The sequence below is a fragment of the Taudactylus pleione genome, unplaced genomic scaffold, assembly GCF_031769625.1.
Source record: "Taudactylus pleione unplaced genomic scaffold, aTauple2 ptg000583l, whole genome shotgun sequence".
NCBI classification, from domain to species: Eukaryota; Metazoa; Chordata; class Amphibia; order Anura; family Myobatrachidae; genus Taudactylus; species Taudactylus pleione.
The window spans coordinates 1,085,997-1,113,023 of NW_028284985.1; the positions used below are offsets into that span (position 1 = coordinate 1,085,997).

Sequence of the window (27,027 nt, forward strand, 5' to 3'; positions counted from 1 at the left end):
ACATGAGAGAGGAGAGAGAGATACAGGAGAGAAGGTGTGAGAGAGACATGAGACAGAGGAGAGAGACACAGGAGAGAAGGTGTGAGAGAGACAGGAGAGAGAGACACAGGAGAGAAGGTGTGAGAGAGAAGAGACAGGAGAGAGAGACACAGGAGAGAAGGTGTGAGAGAGAAGAGACAGGAGAGAGAGACACAGGAGAGAAGGTGTGAGAGAGAAGAGACAGGAGAGAGAGACACAGGAGAGAAGGTGTGAGAGAGAAGAGACAGAGGAGAGATAGATAAGAGACAGGAGAGAAGGTGTGAGAGAAACATGAGAGAGGAGAGAGAGATACAGGAGAGAAGGTGTGAGAGAGACATGAGACAGAGGAGAGAGACACAGGAGAGAAGGTGTGAGAGAGACAGGAGAGAGAGACACAGGAGAGAAGGTGTGAGAGAGAAGAGACAGGAGAGAGAGACACAGGAGAGAAGGTGTGAGAGAGAAGAGACAGAGGAGAGATAGATAAGAGACAGGAGAGAAGGTGTGAGAGAGACATGAGAGAGGAGAGAGAGACACAGGAGAGAAGGTGTGAGAGAGACATGAGACAGAGGAGAGAGACACAGGAGAGAAGGTGTGAGAGAGACAGGAGAGAGAGACACAGGAGAGAAGGTGTGAGAGAGAAGAGACAGGAGAGAGAGACACAGGAGAGAAGGTGTGAGAGAGACATGAGACAGAGGAGAGAGACACAGGAGAGAAGGTGTGAGAGAGACAGGAGAGAGAGACACAGGAGAGAAGGTGTGAGAGAGAAGAGACAGGAGAGAGAGACACAGGAGAGAAGGTGTGAGAGAGAAGAGACAGAGGAGAGATAGATAAGAGACAGGAGAGAAGGTGTGAGAGAGACATGAGAGAGGAGAGAGAGACACAGGAGAGAAGGTGTGAGAGAGACATGAGACAGGAGAGAGACACAGGAGAGAAAGTGTGAGAGAGGAGAGACAGGAGAGACAGGAGAGAAGGTGTGAGAGAGACATGAGAGAGAGATAAGAGACAGGAGAGAGAGACACAGGAGAGAGAGACACAGGAGAGAAGGTGTGAGAGAGACATGAGACAGAGAGAGAGACACAGCAGAGAAGGTGTGAGAGAAGAGACAGGAGAGAGAGACACAGGAGAGAAGGTGTGAGAGAGACATGAGAGAGGAGAGAGAGATAAGAGAGACACAGGAGAGAAGGTGTGAGAGAGACATGAGACAGAGAGAGAGACACAGCAGAGAAGGTGTGAGAGAAGAGACAGGAGAGAGAGACACAGGAGAGAAGGTGTGAGAGAAACATGAGAGAGGAGAGAGAGATACAGGAGAGAAGGTGTGAGAGAGACATGAGACAGAGGAGAGAGACACAGGAGAGAAGGTGTGAGAGAGACAGGAGAGAGAGACACAGGAGAGAAGGTGTGAGAGAGAAGAGACAGGAGAGAGAGACACAGGAGAGAAGGTGTGAGAGAGAAGAGACAGAGGAGAGATAGATAAGAGACAGGAGAGAAGGTGTGAGAGAGACATGAGAGAGGAGAGAGAGACACAGGAGAGAAGGTGTGAGAGAGACATGAGACAGAGGAGAGAGACACAGGAGAGAAGGTGTGAGAGAGACAGGAGAGAGAGACACAGGAGAGAAGGTGTGAGAGAGAAGAGACAGGAGAGAGAGATACAGGAGAGAAGGTGTGAGAGAGACATGAGACAGAGGAGAGAGACACAGGAGAGAAGGTGTGAGAGAGACAGGAGAGAGAGACACAGGAGAGAAGGTGTGAGAGAGAAGAGACAGGAGAGAGAGACACAGGAGAGAAGGTGTGAGAGAGAAGAGACAGAGGAGAGATAGATAAGAGACAGGAGAGAAGGTGTGAGAGAGACATGAGAGAGGAGAGAGAGACACAGGAGAGAAGGTGTGAGAGAGACATGAGACAGAGGAGAGAGACACAGGAGAGAAGGTGTGAGAGAGACAGGAGAGAGAGACACAGGAGAGAAGGTGTGAGAGAGAAGAGACAGGAGAGAGACACAGGAGAGAAGGTGTGAGAGAGAAGAGACAGAGGAGAGATAGATAAGAGACAGGAGAGAAGGTGTGAGAGAGAAGAGACAGGAGAGAAGGTGTGAGAGAGACATGAGACAGAGGAGAGAGACACAGGAGAGAAGGTGTGAGAGAGACAGGAGAGAGAGACACAGGAGAGAAGGTGTGAGAGAGACATGAGAGAGGAGAGAGAGATAAGAGACAGGAGAGAGAGACACAGGAGAGAGAGACACAGGAGAGAAGGTGTGAGAGAGACATGAGACAGAGAGAGAGACACAGCAGAGAAGGTGTGAGAGAAGAGACAGGAGAGAGAGACACAGGAGAGAAGGTGTGAGAGAGACATGAGACAGAGAGAGAGACACAGGAGAGAAGGTGTGAGAGAGAAGAGACAGGAGAGAGAGACGCAGGAGAAAAGACAGGAGAGAGATAAGAGACAGGAGAGAGACACAGGAGAGACGGTGTGAGAGAGAAGAGACAGGAGAGAGAGACACAGGAGAGAAGGTGTGAGAGAGAAAAGACAGGAGATAAGAGACAGGAGAGAAGGTGTGAGAGACATGAGACAGAGGAGAGAGACACAGGAGAGAAGGTGTGAGAGAGACAGGAGAGAGAGACACAGGAGAGAAGGTGTGAGAGAGAAGAGACAGGAGAGAGAGACACAGGAGAGAAGGTGTGAGAGAGAAGAGACAGAGGAGAGATAGATAAGAGACAGGAGAGAAGGTGTGAGAGAGACATGAGAGAGGAGAGAGAGACACAGGAGAGAAGGTGTGAGAGAGACATGAGACAGGAGAGAGACACAGGAGAGAAGGTGTGAGAGAGGAGAGACAGGAGAGACAGGAGAGAAGGTGTGAGAGAGACATGAGAGAGGAGAGAGAGACACAGGAGAGAAGGTGTGAGAGAGAAGAGACAGGAGAGAGAGACACAGGAGAGAAGGTGTGAGAGAGAAGAGACAGAGGAGAGAGAGATAAGAGACAGGAGAGAAGGTGTGAGAGAAACATGAGAGAGGAGAGAGAGATAAGAGACAGGAGAGAAGGTGTGAGAGAGACATGAGACAGGAGAGAGAGACACAGGAGAGAAGGTGTGAGAGAGACATGAGACAGAGGAGAGAGACACAGGAGAGAAGGTGTGAGAGAGACATGAGAGAGGAGAGAGAGACACAGGAGAGAAGGTGTGAGAGAGAAGAGACAGGAGAGAGACACACAGGAGAGAAGGTGTGAGAGACATGAGACAGGAGAGAGAGACACAGAAGAGAAGGTGTGAGAGAGACATGAGAGAGGAGAGAGAGATAAGAGACAGGAGAGAAGGTGTAAGAGAGACATGAGAGAGGAGAGAGAGATAAGAGACAGGAGAGAAGGTGTGAGAGAGACATGAGAGAGGAGAGAGAGATAAGAGACAGGAGAGAAGGTGTGAAAGAACCATAAGACAGAAGAGAGATAAGAGACAGGAGAGGAGAGTGATGGGATAGTCAGGTATCGGGGTGTCAGTTCTCACATGCACGCTCAGGTATCGGGGTGTCTGCTCTCACATGCACAGTCAGGTATCGGGGTGTCAGCTCTCACATGCACAGTCAGGTATCGGGGTGTCAGCTCTCACATGCACAGTCAGGTATCGGGGTGTCAGCTCTCACATGCACAGTCAGGTATCGGGGTGTCAGCTCTCACATGCACGCTCAGGTATCGGGGAGTCTGCTCTCACATGCACAGTCAGGTATCGGGGTGTCTGCTCTCACATGCACAGTCAGGTATCGGGGTGTCTGCTCTCACATGCACAGTCAGGTATCGGGGTGTCTGCTCTCACATGCACAGTCAGGTATCGGGGTGTCTGCTCTCACATGCACGCTCAGGTATCGGGGTGTCAGCTCTCACATGCACAATCAGGTATCGGGGTGTCAGCTCTCACATGCACAGTCAGGTATCGGGGTGTCAGCTCTCACATGCACAGTCAGGTATCGGGGTGTCAGCTCTCACATGCACAGTCAGGTATCGGGGTGTCTGCTCTCACATGCACAGTCTGGTATCGGGGTGTCTGCTCTCACATGCACAGTCAGGTATCGGGGTGTCTGCTCTCACATGCACGCTCAGGTATCGGGGTGTCTGCTGTCACATGCACGCTCAGGTATCGGAGTGTCTGCTCTCACATGCACAGTCAGGTATCGGGGTGTCTGCTCTCACATGCACAGTCAGGTATCGGGGTGTCTGCTCTCACATGCACGCTCAGGTATCGGGGTGTCTGCTGTCACATGCACGCTCAGGTATCGGAGTGTCTGCTCTCACATGCACGCTCAGGTATCGGAGTGTCTGCTCTCACATGCACAGTCAGGTATCGGGGTGTCAGCTCTCACATGCACAGTCAGGTATCGGGGTGTCAGCTCTCACATGCACAGTCAGGTATCGGGGTGTCAGCTCTCACATGCACAGTCAGGTATCGGGGTGTCAGCTCTCACATGCACAGTCAGGTATCGGGGTGTCAGCTCTCACATGCACAGTCAGGTATCGGGGTGTCAGCTCTCACATGCACAGTCAGGTATCGGGGTGTCAGCTCTCACATGCACAGTCAGGTATCGGGGTGTCAGCTCTCACATGCACAGTCAGGTATCGGGGTGTCTGCTCTCACATGCACAGTCAGGTATCGGGGTGTCAGCTCTCACATGCACAGTCAGGTATCGGGGTGTCAGCTCTCACATGCACAGTCAGGTATCGGGGTGTCAGCTCTCACATGCACAGTCAGGTATCGGGGTGTCAGCTCTCACATGCACAGTCAGGTATCGGGGTGTCAGCTCTCACATGCACAGTCAGGTATCGGGGTGTCAGCTCTCACATGCACAGTCAGGTATCGAGGTGTCAGCTCTCACATGCACAGTCAGGTATCGAGGTGTCAGCTCTCACATGCACAGTCAGGTATCGGGGTGTCTGCTCTCACATGCACAGTCAGGTATCGGGGTGTCTGCTCTCACATGCACAGTTAGGTTTTAGGATGCCCGTTATCACAGGGTCTTTTCCTGGGTAAAGTCTCACTCCAAACCAGGTCCTAACAGTCTGATCACAAGTTGTATAATCCTGTTTGATCACCTCAAGGAGTTAGTAATGATTTTCCTCTCCCCCCTGTAGATCCTAATACCATAAGATAAAATACATTTTTCCTGCAGGCTTTGTAAGAATCACCTTGATGAAGGAAAGGCTGACAGCTCACAGGAGAAAGGGCCATTATCAAGTGGACAGTGTCAACATTACCCCCACGTCTGACATTGTGTCAGAGGAGACCACCACAATTATTCTGATTGTATTCCCTTCCAGGCGTTCGCAGGCTGCTGCTGTATTACCGGATTGCTAATTTGTAGCCGTGCAGCTAAAAATAGACCATAATTGGCGCTCTGCACATTACATTAATAAAACTGTTGAAATAAATGAATCAATAAGAAGCAGCGCGGCTCTAATGAGATTGGCGAGATCTTCCTCCTCTGCCTCGGAGGAGCAGTCTCTGAATAGTCCCCGAAGACCCTCTTGCAGGTTTATTATAGAAATAGATTGTTCTAAGCCGTACGCTTTCCTACTGCAATGGCGTTCTCTCTGCTGAGTGATAAATAATCTTTATATTCATATCGGATTTGCTGTTTGGGAGTAAGGAAACCAGATATGGCCGGAGATTACTCCAGGGCAGTTTGGGGAGCCAGGAACGGGGGGATGCTCTATGTACTTACCTTTAGAATCGCTCCCTTCTTTGTATTTTGCATTCTGTATTCCTCTTGGGCTGGTTAGTAGTTAAAATAAAAATTATACTAGCACAATTCAATTTATTCCCAGTTATTTAAAAAGCGCACACCGGATAGTTTGCATACATCTCCGATGGTTTTTGATCTGTGCATGCGCAGGATCTGTTCTACGTATTCGCGCCGCGAGATTGCTAGCAGTGCCCCCTAAGCCGCAGTACAGATGACATGCTGTGGCTATTTGGGGGAAGGGAGGACACGTCAGGCCTTCGCCGCCATCACGACTACATAATGGAATTACTATAAACAAACGTCGTCTCTGATGGAACTCCAGGGACGGTGAAGCTGGGAGGACAGAGCCGGTGTTTATGTGCTTCCCACATGTGACACTTTATTCCAGGACATCTTGTGATGTCACCAATGAGGGATTATATACACAATGATAAAAACGTACCTTCTATTAGCAACACCCCGGAGTCTGTGGATGCCAACAGCGCCGGCCCCCAGGAATCTCCACCGATAGCTTCATGGACAAAACTGTTACAGAAACACTGGGACTCCCAGGGCTGAGAAACAAAATACAGGGTGCGTGTATAAGGACCAAATATTGTTATTTCAATACCAATATATATATAGGACATGATATATATACAGCCTCCTGCACCTGGCCGGTACTCTGCTGTGCACTGGGGACATGATATATGTACAGCCTCCTGCACCTGGCCGGTACCCCGTTGTGCACTGGGGACATGATATATATACAGCCTCCTGCACCTGGCCTGTACCCTGCTGTGCACTGGGGACATGATATATATACAGCCTCCTGCACCTGGCCTGTACCCCGCTGTGCACTGGGGACATGATATATATACAGCCTCCTGCACCTGGCCTGTACCCCGCTGTGCACTGGGGACATGATATATATACAGCCTCCTGCACCTGGCCGGTACCCCGTTGTGCACTGGGGACATGATATATATACAGCCTCCTGCACCTGGCCTGTACCCTGCTGTGCACTGGGGACATGATATATATACAGCCTCCTGCACCTGGCCTGTACCCCGCTGTGCACTGGGGACATGATATATATACAGCCTCCTGCACCTGGCCTGTAATCCGCTGTGCACTGGGGACATGATATATATACAGCCTCCTGCACCTGGCCGGTACCCTGCTGTACACTGGGACATGATATATATACAGCCTCCTGCACCTGGCCGGTACCCTGCTGTACACTGGGGACATGGTATATATACAGCCTCCTGCACCTGGCCGGTACCCTGCTGTAAACTGGGGACATGATATATGTACAGCCACCTGCACCTGGCCGGTACCCTGCTGTGCACTGGGGATATGTTATATATACAGCCTCCTGCACCTGGCCGGTACCCTGCTGTGCACTGGAGACATGATATATATACAGCCTCCTGCACCTGGCCTGTACCCTGCTGTACACTGGGACATGATATATATACAGCCTCCTGCACCTGGCCGGTACCCTGCTGTACACTGGGGACATGATATATATACAGCCTCCTGCACCTGGCCGGTACCCTGCTGTACACTGGGACATGATATATGTACAGCCTCCTGCACCTGGCCGGTACCCTGCTGTACACTGGGGACATGATATATGTACAACCTCCTGCACCTGGCCGGTACCCTGCTGTACACTGGGACATGATATATGTACAGCCTCCTGCACCTGGCCGGTACCCTGCTGTACACTGGGGACATGATATATGTACAACCTCCTGCACCTGGCCGGTACCCCGCTGTACACTGGGGACATGATATATATACAGCCTCCTGCACCTGGCCTGTACCCCGCTGTGCACTGGGGTCATGATATATATACAGCCTCCTGCACCTGGCCTGTACCCTGCTGTGCACTGGGGACATGATATATGTACAACCTCCTGCACCTGGCCGGTACCCTGCTGTACACTGGGGACATGATATATATACAGCCTCCTGCACCTGGCCTGTACCCCGCTGTACACTGGGGACATGATATATATACAGCCTCCTGCACCTGGCCTGTACCCTGCTGTGCACTGGGGACATGATATATATACAGCCTCCTGCACCTGGCCTGTACCCTGCTGTACACTGGGGACATGATATATATACAGCCTCCTGCACCTGGCCGGTAACCTGCTGTGCACTGGGGACATGATATATGTACAGCCACCTGCACCTGGCCGGTACCCTGCTGTGCACTGGGGACATGATATATATACAGCCTCCTGCACCTGGCCGGTACCCTGCTGTGCACTGGGGACATGATATATATACAGCCTCCTGCACCTGGCCTGTACCCTGCTGTGCACTGGGGACATGATATATATACAGCCTCCTGCACCTGGCCGGTACCCTGCTGTGCACTGGGGACATGATATATATACAGCCTCCTGCACCTGGCCTGTACCCTGCTGTACACTGGGGACATGATATATGTACAGCCTCCTGCACCTGGCCGGTACCCTGCTGTGCACTGGGGACATGTTATATATACACAGCCTCCTGCACCTGGCCGGTACCCTGCTGTGCACTGGGGACATGATATATATACAGCCTCCTGCACCTGGCCTGTACCCTGCTGTACACTGGGGACATGATATATGTACAGCCTCCTGCACCTGGCCGGTACCCTGCTGTGCACTGGGGACATGATATATGTACAGCCTCCTGCACCTGGCCTGTACCCTGCTGTGCACTGGGGACATGATATATGTACAGCCTCCTGCACCTGGCCTGTACCCTGCTGTGCACTGGGGACATGATATTTATACAGCCTCCTGCACCTGGCCTGTACCCTGCTGTACACTGGGGACATGATATATATACAGCCTCCTGCACCTGGCCGGTACCCTGCTGTGCACTGGGGACATGTTATATATACAGCCTCCTGCACCTGGCCAGTACCCTGCTGTGCACTGGGGACATGATATATGTACAGCCTCCTGCACCTGGCCTGTACGCACAGGAGACATGTTATACATAGTCTCACCACCTGCAGTAAATAGTAATTAGGCGGGCAATGGAAAGTTCTAACCTCTTTCCTGCACAGCCCCGTTGTGGCCAGACTTGTAGGAGCGTCTCCCCGCACAATTGTCTTCAACTTGAGCGCCTAAAACAAAACAAAAATAATAAAAAAGAGGCAAAGAGTGATAATCCGGCTACTATTATAGTCCCCTGTCGTTATATATTCCTTTCTCTACATTCCAGAACCCACTGACCACAATACATTGTATTTCTGTGCCTGAAACATTCAGTCATTTCCTGATTGTTCATAGGCAGCAAAGACAGCACTGACTCCTGTGTTCTCTATACCGGCAGTGCCGTTAGCTGAGAACTATAACGCAGGGAGTAAAATAATGACTAGTATACTGCAGCACAATAACAGGTGTGTGAGCAGTAAATCTCTTCTGCAAGTAGCAGAATGGCGGGGACACAATATCCTGGCGATATGCGACGGCGCCTCATTAATAGCCCATCTCCAGCCGTCCAATCAGCGGCAAGGACCAAAAGCGTCAGCAGTTCCCGTATCCAAAATTGTGAGGGCATATTGGGGGAGATGTATCAAACCGTCTACAGAGGACAGGTAGTGATGTTGCCCATAGCAACCAATCAGCTCCTAGCTGGAATTTACCAAGTACGGTCTAGAACATGAAAGCTAGGATCTGATTGGTTGCTATGGGCACTTCCAGACCATAGAAAGACAACGAGCACATGTGCTGTAACTACAGGAATGAGGATTATTGCTGAACCCATATAACGCGCATTATAACTGCATATATGTGTGATGGGGTCCTACAGATATATACTGATAATACCGTGCAATCCACCCAAAACATCGGTAACATCGAAGCACATCGGAGCCTCTCGCACAATTACGGCAGCTCAGACCTCACTTATAAATTGCTGACTTTCCTGTACGCAGTGAGCACTCAGGCTGCGTATAGCATCGCAATGGCTAATTCATGCACGCCTCTGTAACGGCGTTGAAACACACTGCCACGCCTGCGTTTCTCAGACCACCCCCCACCCCCACCCCCAGTCACCACCCCCAAAAGCTCTTTTCCCGTCAATCACTCTGCGTTTGCTCTGCGTAATCTCCGTGAAGCATTCGCGCACGTGCTCTGTGATGCATACGCATGTGCAATAATCGTCAATCTGCGTACGCGATTGCAATAGCGATCCTTGCTGAATCAGGCCCATGGATCGCAGCAATGGAAGCAGAGCGTGTGTGTTTATTCCGACATTTCCGCTTCCGTATTATAAAGGACAATGCGCCACAAATTTAGTCCAGCTGGCACTGAAATAACAATGTTTGCTGCTGCGGGAGAGCGCAGAATGGCTGCTGTGATCTGTGCCTGCGCCACTGGATTTATAACAGAGCGTTCAGCACAGGTCACATGATACGGCTGGATGGGCGTAAGACCCCAATACCAGCATTCCCACCATAAGTGCCATGTGACACAGACCTGGCCAATCCTGACGAACTCTGCCTGCCGAGCTTCTTCTTTCTTCCTGGCAGATTTAGGCGATTCCGGCAAGACGTCACTGAACGATCTTCTGTTTAGCATGTTCTAGAAATATCATTACATGTACAATTTCAGCAACATGACCTTGATACAATGAAATTCTTTAGACTGTAAGCTCTTGCGAGCAGGGCCCTCTGCCCACTTGTGCTTTCCCTTCCCTCACTTATATCATCATCTTCTCACTGCCAACAGCAGCACCAGGTCTTTGGGTTCAGCCGTCCCGCTGCCCATTTGGGTATAATGACTGATGATGCAGCAATGATTATAAGCATGTTCCCCTATGTTTTGTACTGTAAGTCACTTTTTGTTTTTTTGTGGTAATACTGTTCTTGATTATGTACTGTGTAAGGCGCTGCGGACACCTTGTGGCGCTATATAAATCAGGGGGATGCAGTCAGGAAGCCGACTGTCTAAACGCCGACCACCAGCTTCCCGACTGTCAAATCCCAGCAGGGTACTAATGACAGGCGTCGAAATCCCGACTCCTGTCATTATACCTACGCCGGGAGCCCGGCATACCGATCGAAGGTAAGCCGGTCGACGGCCACGGGGAAAAAGAGTTAGGTTAGGGGCTCCGTGGGGGACTTAGGGATAGCACCCCCCCCGGGAGAGTTAGGCTTGGGGAAGGGGGGGTAAGGTTTAGGCCCTTGGGGGGGGGGTGTTAGGCACTAGGGGGGGTGTGGGAGGTTAGGGTTAGGCACCCCTAAGGGAGGGTTAGTGATACTTACCTAAATCCCCTGTCGGGATTTCCACTGCTGGCGGTCATTCATACTGATTCCAAATCAAGAATAATAATAAAAATCAGAAGATTGCTGTTCCAGATCTAATGGCCCCCTAAGTTACACATCTAATGCCATATTATGACAATATCCTGCTTTGCCACCTGTTCCACATCTAATTACCATCCTGCTATCGGTTCAAAATTATGCCCCATGATGCCAAACTTGTTCCACATCTAGTTACCCACTGTGGCACCTGTTTTATATCTTATACTCCACTATGCCAAATGTCCTACTGAGGTCCTGCGGACTGGCGTTGGAGGACATGCGGACCATGGTTGGGGAGTCTGAGCATAAGGATTGGGAAACCTGAGCACTAGGGTTGGGGAACCTGAGGACATGGGTTGGGGAACTTGAGGATTAGGGTTGGGGAACCTGAGGACTAGGGTTGGGGAACCTGAGGACTAGGGTTGGGGAACCTGAGGACTAGGGTTGAGGATGTTTGGACCATGGTTGGTGTCTTGAACACTCAATTTGGCAGACCTGAGGACCAAAGTTGGGAGACAATAGTTCTAGAGTTGAGGAACCTAAGGACTGTTGTTAGGAGACCTGAAGACGGGATGTAGTTAGTTTCTCAGTGTTGGGGGACAGGAGGACCAGAATTGGCGTGAGCGGAGTACCAGAGTTGGGGGACTTGAGGACAAGGGTCGTGGTACCTAAGGACATGGGTTGAGGATTTTAGGCCCACGGTTGGTGTTTTGAACACTTAATTTGGCAGACCTGAGGACCAAAGTTGGGAGACAATAGGACTAGAGTTGACAATAGGACTAGAGTTGGGGAACCTAAGGACTGTTGTTAGGGAACTTGAAGATAGTATGTAGTTCGCTTCTCAGTGTTGGACTGAGTTGAGAACCAGAGTTGGGGGACCTGAGGAATAGAGTAGGGAAGTCCAGCTTTATAGCTTTGTACTGTACATGTATAATAGGATTGCCACAGGACCTGGACTAAGAAAATTAAGAAAATTACTGGGGAGAAACATTGAAAAAAATGCACTGTTATATAGTATTTGGTGAACTGCATCAATTTTGGGCAATTTTGGTCAGTGAAAATAGTCCCATCATCATTTTCAGATCCATATCACCATTAATCTGTCCCTGGATATGGTACCTCGCTGAGCATCATGGGAAATGAAGCTCAGCAGCATTTCACTGTCTGTTCGGTAAATGATCCCCGTCTGGTGAGGGTGGTAATTACCAGCAAGAACTCTGCAAATCGCTGCTAATGCCGGCCCAACAACACGGATGAGGTCTATTTCTGGATAATGATTACGGTTATAGCCGTCAGAGCCAGGCCCAGGAATGACAGCGGCGTTTCATCACAGGTCGCCTATTAATGTCATACGCTGTGCTTGATGTATGGGGCTGGTGGAAACATTTTGTTAACGGTTTAAAGAGACACTTCTCTTTCTCAGTAGTAGATTCGGGAACTGCGCTCACAGACAGCTCCATGGTAGCTCAAAAGGAACAGACGCTGTTTGTAAATTGCTTTTAGTAATACTTTATAAGTCTAGGAAATATCACTAATACCAATGTATACAAGTAATTCTGTGTGAGCAACATAATTCCTTGCATATCCATATATAGATATGTATATATACTCATTAGTGTCAACGGCATCACTGTCAAATCAAATGGCAGCCACAGAATTCATTAAAACAGTGCCCCCTAGTGGCCAATATGTGATGGTGAAATAATAAATACTCCCATCTGTAACAACTACCGTACTAGAGTTATCAGATATTTGTGTGTGTGTGTATATATATATATATATATATATATATATATATATATATACACACACACACACACACACTCTAACCTTCTCGGGGATAAATCCCAGTTATTCTTTATTTAATATGATAATTCATGGAGGTTGTGACTTGGAGCACATGAAAGGACCCCCCAATAAATTAGTATTATCTTTAGCTTTTATTTTTAATGTGCTGCAAAGTGTCGGCATTGCCAGACAAGGAATATACATAGTTACAGTGTAACAAGACATGTCAGAAGCACAATACAATGTAAATGTACGTATCCAGAAGCAGCACACAGCAATATACTGTCAGTACGTGGGACTGTACGCTATAGGATGACATGGCCGGTCCTTTGTATGGGTATGTACAGACAGAGGAATATACCCATATACACAAGTCGTGGAATATAACTCAGTGTGCCGCTTGCGAAGGAATAAAAGACACTGACTCGGGGCGTACGGAGGACAATAGATGCCGAGATAACAGAGGGATGAATACGACGAGCTGGAACATTGGCTGGATGACGAGCACTCAGCAGATGTTCCGTATATAAATATCTTCTGACAGATTGCAGTGTTGGCTACACTCACTCAGAATATTTCACAACAGTAACGGGAAACAATCTGAAGTCAGGATTACCTTGTGTAAATCAGGCATGAGATCCTGGTATAGCGAGCGGATCAACATGTCCAGCGTCCGCTGCCTCTTCTGCGCGAAGGTCTGCGTTTCAAGAGTCGCCTTCTCGCCATTTATTACTGCGCCATGAAGGATATTATGAAAGATGACATGGAAAAATAAATGTTTGACCCTCACCAACAATAGTTTAGCCTTCACTGACACACACAGGCTACAGAGATATTCGTTATTTCATTACATTATGATGAGTTATGGCATTGGGCACTGAAGAGCTACGTCTCAAAATGGCCGCCTCCACAGTGCCTATGGGGACGGGTGCCAATGAGGCTTCCCTCACCCCTGGCCTCAGCCTACTTTGCAACTTTTTGGGCCAGTCTCACACCAAAATTAACATCGCCCATTGTATCTTACGAATACACCCCATCCCCCCCACAAATTATATATATATATATTTATTTCTTTTTTTAGAAGAACTTGAATTTTCAGAAAAAATCATTAGTCTGAATTCTCCTATCACGGCAAATAAAAGCTACCAGAAATGTACAAATTGATGGGGTTTTCTAAATTGAGATGACAAGACTTAAAATAAAAAATCATTTTGTTTTTTTAAACACCACCAAGGAACACTATGCTATCGCCCTTTCTGTCCACCTTCCTAACGCCACAAAAAGTAGGATTCTGTACATATGTTTTCAGAATAATATCTGCCCTGGAACTTTATAATGCATATAATATTTTTGTTATTTTGTTAGCTTTCGCCGTCTTGGATGAAACACGAGAGCTGGGTACACACGTAAAGATTTTCTGTCCAACCAGCCAACTAGATGATTGGTTGGAATGAAAATCTGGTAAGGGATGAAAGTAAATGACAATCAGCAATTTGCTCCCAAACGCCGGAAAATGGACAAAAACTGTTGTTTGAACAAATTGTTTAGATCAAACATTTAACAAACTTGTCTGACGCCATTTTCATCTGTTTTCTGGCATTTAGGAGAAAATTACTGATCATCATTTACTCCCATACGTTACCAGACTTTCATTCCAACCAATCAACTAGTTGGACAGAAAATCTTTACATGTGTATGCAGCTATAGGGGTCAATCCAATTAGGTGCGGATTGCAAGTTGCTATTTTCTCTTTGAATTCGCATAGCGAATTAATTTTGCAATCCAACTAGCAACTCGCACTGGATCAGTCAGACTGAATTTGCACCTCCCTGAGGTGAGAGATGGAAAGGAAAATCTTTATTTTAAGGTTAAAATGTGGGGACACTGTGGTGAACCCCTTGGACACCCCCCTAATGACCAATTGGGCAATTGGAAGAATAATTACATGTCATTTTTTGGGGTAAAAAAAAATTACCCCAAAATCAATTTTTTTGTTAGTTTAGGCACCCCAAATTGAATTACAATAATTTTTTAGTTGAAAAATAATTGTTTTTATGTATATATATATATTTTTTATTTTTTTCAAGGTGCTTTAAAAGTACCCCAAAATCACCCTTTTCCCTACTTTTTTTTTTGTGCATTTTTCATTTAATTTGTTTGAGATTAAACGAAAAAAGTTTTTTTTTTTTATCATTTTCTTGCATTTAAAAAAAAAAAAAATCAGCAATTTGATACCATTTAAAAACCTACAGTACCTTCCTAATGCCCACAAACAGCCTTCTGTACGTTCCTGCTAACGAAATTATCTATTTGGGGGGGGGGGGGGGTTCAGGGAGGTCTTCCCACATTTTCATGCATTTCTCGCAAATCTCGTTTGGCAGTCAATTCGCACTCCTCCGCTGCATGTAGTGCGAATAGGTATTTTTAATTGGATTGGAGAATTCTCGGAAAGAAACAAACTCGCTACTCGCAATTCGCACCTAATAGGATTGAGCCCATAAAATGTGTTGGAATTATTTCGCCCAACGAGGTAAACCATTTTCAAACCTAGAAAATTTACCTCATTAAATAACCCCTTTATTTGTCTAAGACTGGGGGAAGTCTGGTCAATAGATCCCCCCCCCCCCCCCCCCCAAATCTGTTTTATGTAGCATTGGGTATCAAAGTCTGGTGATCACCACATAAGAACTAAGGCCCCCATTTATCAATAAAGCAACCCCTTTAGCGCTCGCTAAAGGGGTTATGCCAGGCTTCTGGATTTAACAAACGGCGGTAATCTAAGATTACCGCTGTTTGTCAAGCATCGCAAGAGCGATGCGGACCCCAATGCCGGCAATGGAGACCGGGCAGTGCCTTTCCGGCTTCGGCGAAGCCTTCCAGGCAGTGCCGGGTCCCCGCGTCATGCACGTGTGCAGACGTACTGTCACGCATGTGCATAACACCGGAGCCCCGTCGCTGGCAGCGTTAGTCTTCCTGCAGCCCAGCGGAGGACCTCGCCGAGGAGGAGGACTTCACGGGACCTCGCCGGATGGGAAAGTATTGTTAAATACCAGTACATTTTTCATTTAGTATCACAGTGATACTAAACAAAAAATTGCACTGTCTGGTGTTTAATATCGTTGATAAATGGGGGCCTAAAGCTGCCTATCGCTTGAAATAGGGGACTCCACTGTTTCAAACGAATAAGCCCCCAAGTGTGCAGGTTTCAGTATGGGGACATTGAGCTCTCTCAGTACCCTACCTCCATCTTGGTATGTCTTTTGAGAGGGCGACTAGGCTCTTGTGGGTAACCCAGAGTTTATTGAAGCCAGGATGGGTGAGGTCTCCCCCCGTCCGTGGGCGTCTAAATGCTATAATCTGGTGAGGGAGCACATATTGTAGAGGGAAGCCTTACCACTATCACAAAAGTGTACCCCTTCCCATAATACCAGCAGTCCCGGCACTAGCGCAGGGACTAGAATCTGCGATGCTCTGCAATAGCGACTGCATAGTTTGCCTCTGAGGCACTTGCAGAAGACAGCTTAGGCCTCCGAAAATGGATAGGTCAGTGTGCATTAATTACTGTTTTATGTAATGAGATTTTATTGGATATTTTTATTTCCTAGGTAACATTTATTAGGAACATTTAAAGGAAAGAAACTTACGTTTTACTAGAAGAAAATCCCTGAATTCTTGATGGTCAGTAAAGACAGGTGGGGACGGGAGAGGGGGACCAAACAGTGGCACGCTTTCTTCCGAAAATATTTTTAGCCTCACGTAGAATGAAAGGGGTAAAAAAAAAAAAAAAAAGCAATTTCAAATGGAGATTGTTATATTCTGGCAAAGACCTACTTCCCATAATTACAGCACATTAAGTATAATAACAAGGGAAAGCCCTGGGTTAGTTCTCTTACAAAGTTGTGAGTTGCATGGTGTCCCCCTAACACCCCTATATTATCACGATAATGACAAGCACCCAGGCGATGGTAAATCAAATAACAATATAAGTGTAAAACTCACCTGTAACTGTCGTTTTGTTTGTTATATTTCACTAAGGCAAAAATATCTGGAACTTTAATTAAGGAAAGACACTGAGACTAGCGGGAAAGATTTACTAATGATTAAGGAAAGACACTGAGACTAGCGGGAAAGATTTACTAATGATTAAGGAAAGACACTGAGACTAGCGGGAAAGATTTACTAATGATTAAGGAAAACTGTAGAAACTTTGGTGAATTTGGCGAATCAGCTGATATAATGCAGAGAAACCACTGATACAAGGGCGCAGCCGTATTTATCATTCCGCAGTTCTAGAACCTGATCACTTCCAGGTCACAATGTTCGCTTATAACATTACATATAGTTTTGGGAGATTCCGCTCCCTCTAAATATTTTTTGTCGCTTAATCAAATGGAAAGATACGAGTGAAGTGAGATCGGATCATGGAGGGCTTGAAAGACGGAGACGATTCCTCCCCTTCCTGAAAGACGATGGTCACGATGTCATTCCCAATGTGACGTTTTCTTTCTACCTGGAAAACACAGACAATGTCTTTAGTGGACTCTTCTGTGTGTGTGATATAACAGCAGGGTGGGACGTAAGACCACCGATACCGGTACACTGTCGCAGTTATTCCCCCAGAAATGATACCTTCAATCAGAGCCGACCGTGACCAATTTACTGCCCTAATGGATATATGGGTGGATTGTGAGTTTGCGCAGTAAAAAGAGAATATGCCGGAAATTTAGAATCACAAGGAAAGTAAAAACACCATTACTTCGTATAAATCATATAAAATAAAAATATAGCGTCCGATTATTTGCGCTCCTGTTGCTGGACTGCCTACTCGTGGACCCCTATGAATGACATCACATAGGCACACACCACCAGCCCTATACAGTATGAACCAGCAGTACCGGATACCATCTGGTACTTTGTCCATTAAGTACTTGATATTACTCAGAACCTAGGGCCTGATTCAGACCCGCTCGCAAGCAGGTCGAAGGCCGGGCAGGGCGCACGCGCGAGCCCCGCAGCGAGTGAGAAATTCACTCGCTCCGGGGCTCGCTACAAACGGGGCGGCTGTCGATGTTGCTTCGACAGCTCGTCCCGTTTTGTAGGCGGGGAGAGGGGGTGGCTGGACAAACGGAGGCGTTCCTAAAGGAACGCCTGTCGTTTGTGGGCGGCCCTACTGACATCACTCGTGATGTCAGTAGCGAACTTCCTGCTCTATTTGAGCAGGAAGCTCACTGGGGCTTGCGGCAGACGAGACCCTACCACAAGGGTCTCGTCGCAAGCCTGATGGTTGCGATAATCGCGACCATCACCTTGCCGCTCGCAAAAGCTGTGGGTGAGGCCGGACCCCCCCCAAAAAAAACGCCCATCAGACCTGCGAGCGGGTCTGAATCAGGGCCCTAGTTTCATTATAGTATCATACTCATATTATTTCTTTTGTTTGTTGTATACTATAATTACATGTGGTTTGTGCACTACGTCACTTTAATACTACCTCATGTTTACAAATTGCAACTTATCAAATACTTGTTTTTATAGTTTATTGATGTATTGTATATTCATGTTTACGTACGGTTTATGCACTGTGTCACTTTTATACCTTATGTTTGCAAAGTTCTTAATAAATGTAAGATATCTTTCAAATGTAACAAGTGTCGTACGCACCTTCTTGAAAAAGGGAGATATCTTTCAAAGAGGAGCGCAACTGGTCACTATACTTTATTTGTATACAATTTAGTGCCCTGGGCATTGATTTTAGCCATTGCCCTCAGTTCACATGAATAGGCCACAAATTGATGCCCCCAATCTTTTTGCCGGTGGTCATGCAGTTGGGAGAGGGGTCATGTGGTCTCCTGGCGGCTCCTCTCTCTGTCCCCTCACTGGCGCTGACATGGCGGAGAGACGCCCCGACAGGGCCGGTGCAAGGTTTCTGGGCACCCTAGGCAAAACTTCAGCCTAATGCCCCCCACCATCACTTATACCCACTTACCAGTCAGTAAGGTGAAAGTGCGGAGGCGGATTCTTATATGTTCCCCAGCCGCCCGCCTGCATGGAGTACAACAAGGATGTCTCTCTCAGAGACATCATTCATTATGTGATGGGCAGAGTCAGTGGCGTCCCCCCAGAACCTGGCGCCCTAGGCAGCTGCCTAATGGTAGAGCCAGACCTGCGGCGCACAGCGGAGCCGCCTACAGACCACGTCCAGCCGCTGCAGGCTGCACTTTCTTTCCGATAAGTCAGCTCAGACAGACTAATAGAATTACTGTTCTAGTTATTACTGCTCATTACTATCACAGCAGTTGGTATGAACGATTATCACTAAGGTTACCCTAATACTACGCTCATTACTTATAACTGTAAAGGGTATATGTACTAAAGTGAGACTTTTTAGCAATGGTGTTGTCGCCCATAGCAACCAATCAAGTTCTACTTATCATTTATTTAGCCCCTTATAGTAGATAATAGCTAGAATCTGACTGGTTGCTATGGGCAACATCTCCACTTCTAAAAACTGTCACTTTAGTAAATATACCCCTAATTGTTCTATAACATCAGATATTGGATTACAGCATTGCTGAATAAAAACTCTTCTGGTATTAATCCCACTGGCTTTTAGCGGAGGATGAGAACTGTAGTTGTTCCTCTCAGACGTTGCCTGTCTGCAGGCATCAGATATAATGATATTACACGTAGAAGGTCAGACACAACAGCCAGTAATCCGAGCTTATCAAATAGCGCTCCGAGGAGTCTCATTTCTTCTTATTGATTAACTGAACAGACAGAAGACCTTGGACCTGGAGAAAAACCGAATTTCCTTTCATGCCGGAATTGTATGATGTGATCTGTGCGGCACTAACATTGTGTCCTTTATATCCCGGGACAGCCTCAGGACTTGGGTATTATGTCGCTGTATATGTCCCTACTTTTCATGAATACCAACTGTACAAATCCTCATTCTGTATAATGAATAATATTCTCACTGTCGTTGATCTCCCAGATGTTTAAGTGTGTATATATATATCTATTACTGTATTATAGAAAATTACATTATAACCATAACAAGAGATATGGTAAGAACTTACCTTTGTTATCTCTGTTTCTACGAAGTCCATAGGGTCCACAGGGTTGACCTTGGGGTATAGGTTGGGAACCAAATCCGGGCACCACGCAGTTAAAGCTTTTAGCTCCCAGGATGCACTTGGGTCCACTCTCCCTATAACCCCGCCCCCCAGCCAGAGGCACCTCAGATTGTAAGTAGCCAAAGGCCGGAGGAGGAGAGAAAAAGAGAGAGAAAACTGGAACACTCTAGAACCATACTCACAGAAAAGGAGACGGGAAGCCAGTGACCAGTAACACAGCCCATATGAAGCCAGGTGCGTCAGGGCGGGCGCCCTGTGGACCCTATGGACTTCGTAGAAACAGAGATAACAAAGGTAAGTTCTTACCATATCTCTTGTTTTCTACTTCAGGGTCCATAGGGGGTCCACAGGGTTGACCTTGGGGATGTCCCAAAGCAGTTCAACCAAGGGTGGGGACGCTCCTGTGCTGAGAGGAGAATCCGTCGCCAAAAAGGAAGCATCCTGAGAGGCAAAGGAAACCAATGCCTAGAACCTTAAAAAGGTATGGACAGAAGACCACGTGGACACCTAGTAAGGCAAAACAGCCGAGGCGCCACGACGAGCCGCCCACGAGGGTTACACGGCCCGAGAAAAAAACAAGCCTCAACGACAGAAATGCCCACCCATGGGTAGGCCCCTGAGGAAGACATACGAGGCCATCCAGTCAACATTTCATTATAGGCCGGCCATCGTTTCCTGTTAAAACCAGAAACCGCAGACCACCAATAAGGAGTCCGCTTACCATAAGGAACTTGAACGGATCACATAAAGCCAAAGAGGCCGGACCACAGTCCATGAGGCCACAACAGCCGAGAGGACTGGGAACTGAATGGCCATACCATAAGTTCCAGAATAATATGGAACCTAAAAACCACTTTAAGAAGAAACACAGGGCGAGAGCAACTCACACCCTGACATGATGCCCTCCAGAAGAGGGAGCCACATGAGAACGCTCCCCATTCAGACACTCTCCTGGTTGATTTAAACACCCTGAGAGAGAGAGAGAGCTTAAACAATAGACCCTGTAATGGCTATCACAACCAGCGGTTCCATTGACTGTCCCCGGAGGGAACAAAGAACCACTACTAACTCCCCAGGAGTCCCTAGGGAGGACAAGTGGAGACATAATCCAGAAAAAACTCCAAAGGATGAACTGGATACCAGAGCGGAGCAATTCCATATCTTAACCATACCGACAGTGTAGAGATCCGCACTGTCAGGAAGGCCAGGCCAAGGGTGAAACCCAAGCCAGCTGGAAGGAATGCCAAAATATCTGGAAATCCTGGACACCGGAGGATCGTATCGACAGGTACGATACCATAAGAATTATGTATGCCACAGTCCGTGGCAGATCCCAGCAAAGTCTGGCCTATCTGCTCTAAACATCTCAATGAAGACAGAGCCAGGGAAGCCCGAGGACCACAGTAGGGGCGCAGTTAAAGACAAGCGATCCAGATCCCGGGAAAAACAAGGACCCTGAGACAACAGGTCCAGATAGTGAAGCAGTAGGAACGGAGCATCGAGGAGGAGACTCCGAAAATCTTAGTACCAGTGATGTCTGGGACGACCTGGAGCCCCCAGAAGGAAAGCCCCTCCGTCTCGAATTAAACTTCCGAAGACCTCGAGGAAGAAGGGAGACCGGAGGACACAGGTACACAAAGTGGAAGGACCACTTCACTGACAAAGAGTCACTGAAGGTAGCTTCAGTACTCCTAGAGCTGGACTGTAACACCGGTAATGTGTGATCGAGTCAGAAGGCCATGGGGATCAATCCCCTCAGGGAGGCCCCCTCTGCTCACCAGGAGTTGAAACCTCTCTTGGAGAAGAGACTAGTCCCCGGGATGCACGCCGTGACGGCTGAGGAAGCCCGCTTCCCAATGGAGAGCTCCGGGAATAAACACCGCAGAGTTTGCCAGGAGAAGACCCTTGGACTATGTCAGCATGGGTGACATTCCTAACATTGCCACCCAACTACCAGTGTTGCCTAGATGGAAGCCACTGTTGTGACACTGTCGGACTGAACCTATTCAGGTTTACCGTGACAAATGGGTTAGGCCAGAGTGAAAGTCCAAGACAGCTTAAAGTATCAACAAGGTAAGTGGCAGGGCAGAAGCGACAGACGTCCAACTGCCCCGAAATGAATGCGGACCAGACACTGTCTTTAGCAAAGAACACCCTGGACGAGATGGCCATAGCCACCCGGACAGAGACCAACTCGCCTCCGTAGAAAGTATCATCGTTCGAACAGCGATCCGATGGAAAAAACTCGATCCATCTGGAGGGGAGTCAATTATGGCAAGGCCTGGAATGGAACTGAGCACATTCCACCCTACCAAAAGGTAGACACTCTGGTAGACCGCGCATCACAAAGAGTAATGACATATGTCGACTGCGTAGATATCCGCACACTCGAAGTTGAAGAGTGGAGATCTTGTCTTACGCCAGAAAAATTCTCAGATTCTGAGAATCCAGCAGTGCTCCCAGATGAAGAAAACCCTGTGAGGGATGCAGGGAGGACTTTTCTGTGACGAGAAGAAGCCCCGGTTATCCTGACCTGGCGGTAAAGTACCTTGGTGATCCTGCTAAAAGTAGGAGACCGTCCAGAGAAAGGAGCATTCGGATACACTGAACAGGTGAACTGTCAGAAAATCCATAAAGCTGGTAAACCCCGGTGGAGTTGAGGACAGCCCCAAAAGGCAGAGCCCGAAACTTACCAGTGTTGCTGTGGCACAGCAAACCTGAACCCATGCTGATGAGAGGGCTCTGTATGTACCCGTAGGTACGTATCCTGAATACTCGGATATACCATAAAATCCCCAGGTTCCAAACATCGGATGATGGAGCATGGACGATTCCACCTGAGTCAAGGCACCGTTGGAATCTGATTCAGGGATTTGAGACAGAGTATAGGCAAAGGAGGACCAGTCGGTCACCGCCCCAAAAAGAAAGTAGAACAACCAGTCCCTCACTGAGATAGTGAGGTTGGCCGAAATAGCTCTGCTTACCACAAAGACTGTATAGCTTTCTGGGATTGTAAGGCCCTGATCAGTTCTGAAGAAGGGCCCGTGTAACAATGCCTGTGAGGAGGCTGCATGAGCAATGAGAGGCCGTTGAGAATCAGTACCTCACTCTGGAAATTCCCCAGATGTAGACCTGTCCCGTCAGGCTGAGGGTATATCCTCAGGTGTAGAAACAGGGTCGTCCGGAAGTCCAGGACTGCTCGGTACTGGATATGGTGGCCCCCGTGGAGGCCGACAGCCTAGGAAAAAACAGGCCTTTAGGCTGACCCTGAGGACAAAAAGACTTAACAGAGTTAGTCCGAATGTAGTGGGAGTAGCTAAAGACGGTATCTCCCCATTAGTGATACTGCCAATGATGCAACGATCTTGTCAAGGTCAGGACCAAACAAGAACTTCCCCCTGGAAGGAGTGTGCACCTCTGCTTTCCCATAACGCAACCATAGGGTACTGCGGCGGATACAGACGCCGCCGAAACCCTGAAAGTTAGAAGACCGGCATCCCATGAGGTAATCCCACATATGACCACTGCATATTTTGTGAGCGGCAAAAAGATATTTGAACCTCAGACGTGTTGGAGGGGAAAAACGTCACAAAAGCATCACCATGCGATGGCCATGGTAGGACGGGCAACAGGCCCTGAAAACGAGTACATTGATTTCAGGCAAAGTTACCACCTACGGATCCGTAAAATTCGTCCAGGCCGGGATGGGAGGCGTATTAATGCCTGTAACCCGATGATTAACATACAAATCCATCCCAGAAGGGGATTTCCATTACTTGTGAGGACCCTCAGGGAATGGGAAACAGGAGGCCTTTGTGACTCCTCGTATCTGGGGACAGCCAGACTCCCGCTATGAGATCCACCCGCTGGGCAGAAAACGGGAGATGTATGATACTGGTGCAGGATCGACATTCTCTATATCCAGAATGAGCCTGGCTACCAGCCCCAAAGCAGGGATAATAATACTTGAGATCGGCTCCCCCCCATGTGAGAGGGAAAGAGCCGAATATACCATCCAGTTCACGGCAGAGCCACTGGTCAGTAACCACAGGGCGTATATCACGCCAATTAGTATTTCGTATAAAACGACATCCACCAGGGTGGCCGTTGTGGTAATCCCTGCAAGGGGAATGACAGACCGATGTGGTATCGGAGGTAATTCATGTACTGTGAAAAACCCCGGCAGGGAGCGATAGTCTGTGACACAGGGGTAAATTGCAAGAAATTGCGAGATACCCCGAGTTCAAAAGGGCAGTATGGTGAAGTAACTCCAAGCGAGTGACGACAATGGGGCCCGCCCGGCGATCCTCAAAGGAGAGGATCCTGAGAAACAACGCCCTTTAAGGGGGTCGTGCAAGGGGCCCGGCACCAGATGGTGCCGCATACGTAAACCTTTCTGAGTTAAAATCCTCCGCACTAATTCCTGCAGGCTATGACTTGCAGGATAGCAATAATGGGTGCAGTATCGTGTGCAATCTCCTGGTCAGATATATCTGACTATCTTGACGGAAATATTAAGCAGCGCCATACCGGTCCTGACTGACGCTAAGATTAGCTGCAGGAACCCATTATCAGCGTACGCAACTCACAGTTCCATCTAAAATATGGCAACGTGCAGCACGCAACAGTATGTGACAAACCTCACAGATATTAACAAATATATATATGTGAGGTCTCAGAACCACCCCAGGTACACCTGTATTAGGGCAGATAAAGAAAAGGGATAGATATACACTGACAGGTGAGAGAAAAAGCAGACAGTCAGCACTAGCATAAGTCACATACAATGCAGAAAAATATATATACATACATAAGCATGACATATAATATACTGCACAATGTCGCTACATTCAACTGCCCAGATTCAGTGTCTGGGAAGGCTATAGCGCTGTGTACACTCACCCAAATGGCCAGGTACGCAGGGGGACTGGGCTCACTGACATCCTAGGAGTTCTGCAGCACCACAGAGAGAAAATGGCCACTGGAGACCTCAGAAGAAGCGTGGCCCGCGGAGGAAGCAGCTCAGCGATGCCAGACTGTAGTATTGAAAGGCGCGCTGAGCTGAGGGGAGGAGCCGCTAGACAGGGAAGGCTTCCTCCCCTGGCTAGCAATTAACCCCCCGGGATGCCGGCTCCCGCTGCCGCTATAATCCCTGGTGGGCTGTGGACACGCGGGGTATGCCTCCATGGAGGGGGAGCCCGCCGCCACCGCTAGCGCCTCCGGTCTGTCCCCAGAGACCGGAGGCATAAGGCTGCATGTACACGCGGGTCACCGCAAGCGGTGACCACGCGACTTACCTGTCCCCGTCGATCCGGCAGCAGCCCAGGGATTCCTCCAGAGCCCGGCTAGTACAGACTCTGGGGTCCCGCTGCGATCCCCAGATCTGTACTGGCGTCGCAGCGCCGGCGGGGTGTAGGGGCGGCAGCTCAGACGTCCATTGGACAGTCTGATGCTGCCGCTCTGAAGAGTAGTAAAAAAATAATAAAATAAAAACTCTTTTAAGCTTAGGGGCTGCTAAGCAGCCCCCCTGCAGTAACGGTGACCCGACTCCGGCCGGGCACCAACTTAAACTGAGGTGCCTCTGGCTGGGGGGCGGGGTTATAGGGAGAGTGGACCCAAGTGCATCCTGGGAGCTAAAAGCTTTAACTGCGTGGTGCCCGGATTTGGTTCCCAACCTATACCCCAAGGTCAACCCTGTGGACCCCCTATGGACCCTGAAGTAGAAATATGCGCTTAATATGGGTTTTGCACGCCGTGGTGTTCCAGTGTCTGCGCCTTTTGGCGCTCACACATCTGCGACTTTAAGCTAATACCGCTATGAGCTCTTTTCTGGCGTACATACGTGCGTCTGCATGTGCAAGGCCTGAGACTTCCCCTCTGAGCGTTCTCAGACGCCTTAATACCGCTCGGTGCGTCTTTAGTCGTAAATATGGGTCGCATCATCGGAACTTGCGCCAGCCCCATGCTGAGTGCAGATTGTCCATCGGAGTATGGCCTCCAATGTGAGCAATGAAGCGCCTTGAGTTCACAATCACTTCAGCGACACGGCCATAACACGACCCATCTCTGTACGTCCACTTACCCACCGCCCAAGAACGTCCATCATTATTCTGAGACTGTGTGTACAATACAATTATCAGGGCCGGGTTTCAATTAGTGGGGTCACCAGGGCTAGTAGCTTGCGGTAACCCCCCTATAGATACTGTATTTTGGGGGTCTTGCACTGCTGCTGCCTGCACGGCCGGATGGAATTTAAAAGCATCGTCAAATCAGTAGCAGAAAGAAAGACGTGACAATACCACTGTATAGGTCATTGGTACGTCCTCATCTAGAATATTGTGTTCAGTTCTGGAGGCCATACGTTATCTCCAGAAGGATATTAATACATTAGAGAAGGGCAACTAAAATGGTGCAAGGTCTACACCACAAAACGTACCAGGAAAGACTAAAAGATCTTGGGGCACATTTATCAAAGTGCATTTGAGGTAAATTCCCCGAAAACACCTGTTTTCGGGGGTTTACCTCAAATACTTAGTATCCCCCGAATGTATGAAGGAGGGGCCGCAGCAAGTATCTCCGATACCTGCTGCGATCCCTCCATTGCCGCCGGCAGCCGCCTCCCCTATAGGTTTCTATGGGGGATGCGATGCTGCCAAATGTACCAATATCCGGAATGCGAAGCATTCCCGATATTGGCCCCAGCAGCTAACGCTATCTAAAGATAGCGTTAGCTGCTGTTTCCTATGGGCACTTACCGCATATCAGCCGGCGGAGGGATCTGCCAGATCCCTCCGCCGGCAATGGGCGCCGCTCATGTGCAGTCCGCGGGACTGCACATGCGCAGAAGCCCCGACTGCCCTCCGGAGACATCGCAGGGACGGGCTCTTTTCGGAGCCCGTCTCCCTGCATGTCCCGGATAATACATCCGGCAGATAGGATCGCATTTTGCAATGCGATCAGGGGCGGTACTGCATGCCCTGATCGCATTGCAAAATGCGATCATTAATAAATGGGCCCCCTTATATGTATAGTTTGGAGCAGAGAAGGGAAAGGGGGGACATGATA

General features: G+C 48.5%; 1 protein-coding gene across 5 annotated transcripts in view; it reads right to left on the bottom strand.

Moving 5' to 3' along the window:
* GARNL3 (GTPase activating Rap/RanGAP domain like 3) overlaps positions 1-27,027 on the bottom strand; it is a 310,087-nt gene that overhangs the window by 42,461 nt on the left and 240,599 nt on the right. For all 5 annotated transcript variants that reach the window (XM_088453568.1, XM_088453567.1, XM_088453566.1 and 2 more), the window contains 7 exons: positions 17,231-17,339; positions 16,829-16,874; positions 16,474-16,580; positions 13,446-13,561; positions 10,215-10,319; positions 8,783-8,857; positions 6,179-6,290 (listed from right to left, as the gene is read on the bottom strand). In XM_088453568.1, coding sequence (XP_088309694.1) covers positions 6,179-6,290; positions 8,783-8,857; positions 10,215-10,319; positions 13,446-13,561; positions 16,474-16,580; positions 16,829-16,874; positions 17,231-17,339 — 670 coding nt within the window. The remainder of the gene's footprint in view (positions 1-6,178; positions 6,291-8,782; positions 8,858-10,214; positions 10,320-13,445; positions 13,562-16,473; positions 16,581-16,828; positions 16,875-17,230; positions 17,340-27,027) is intronic.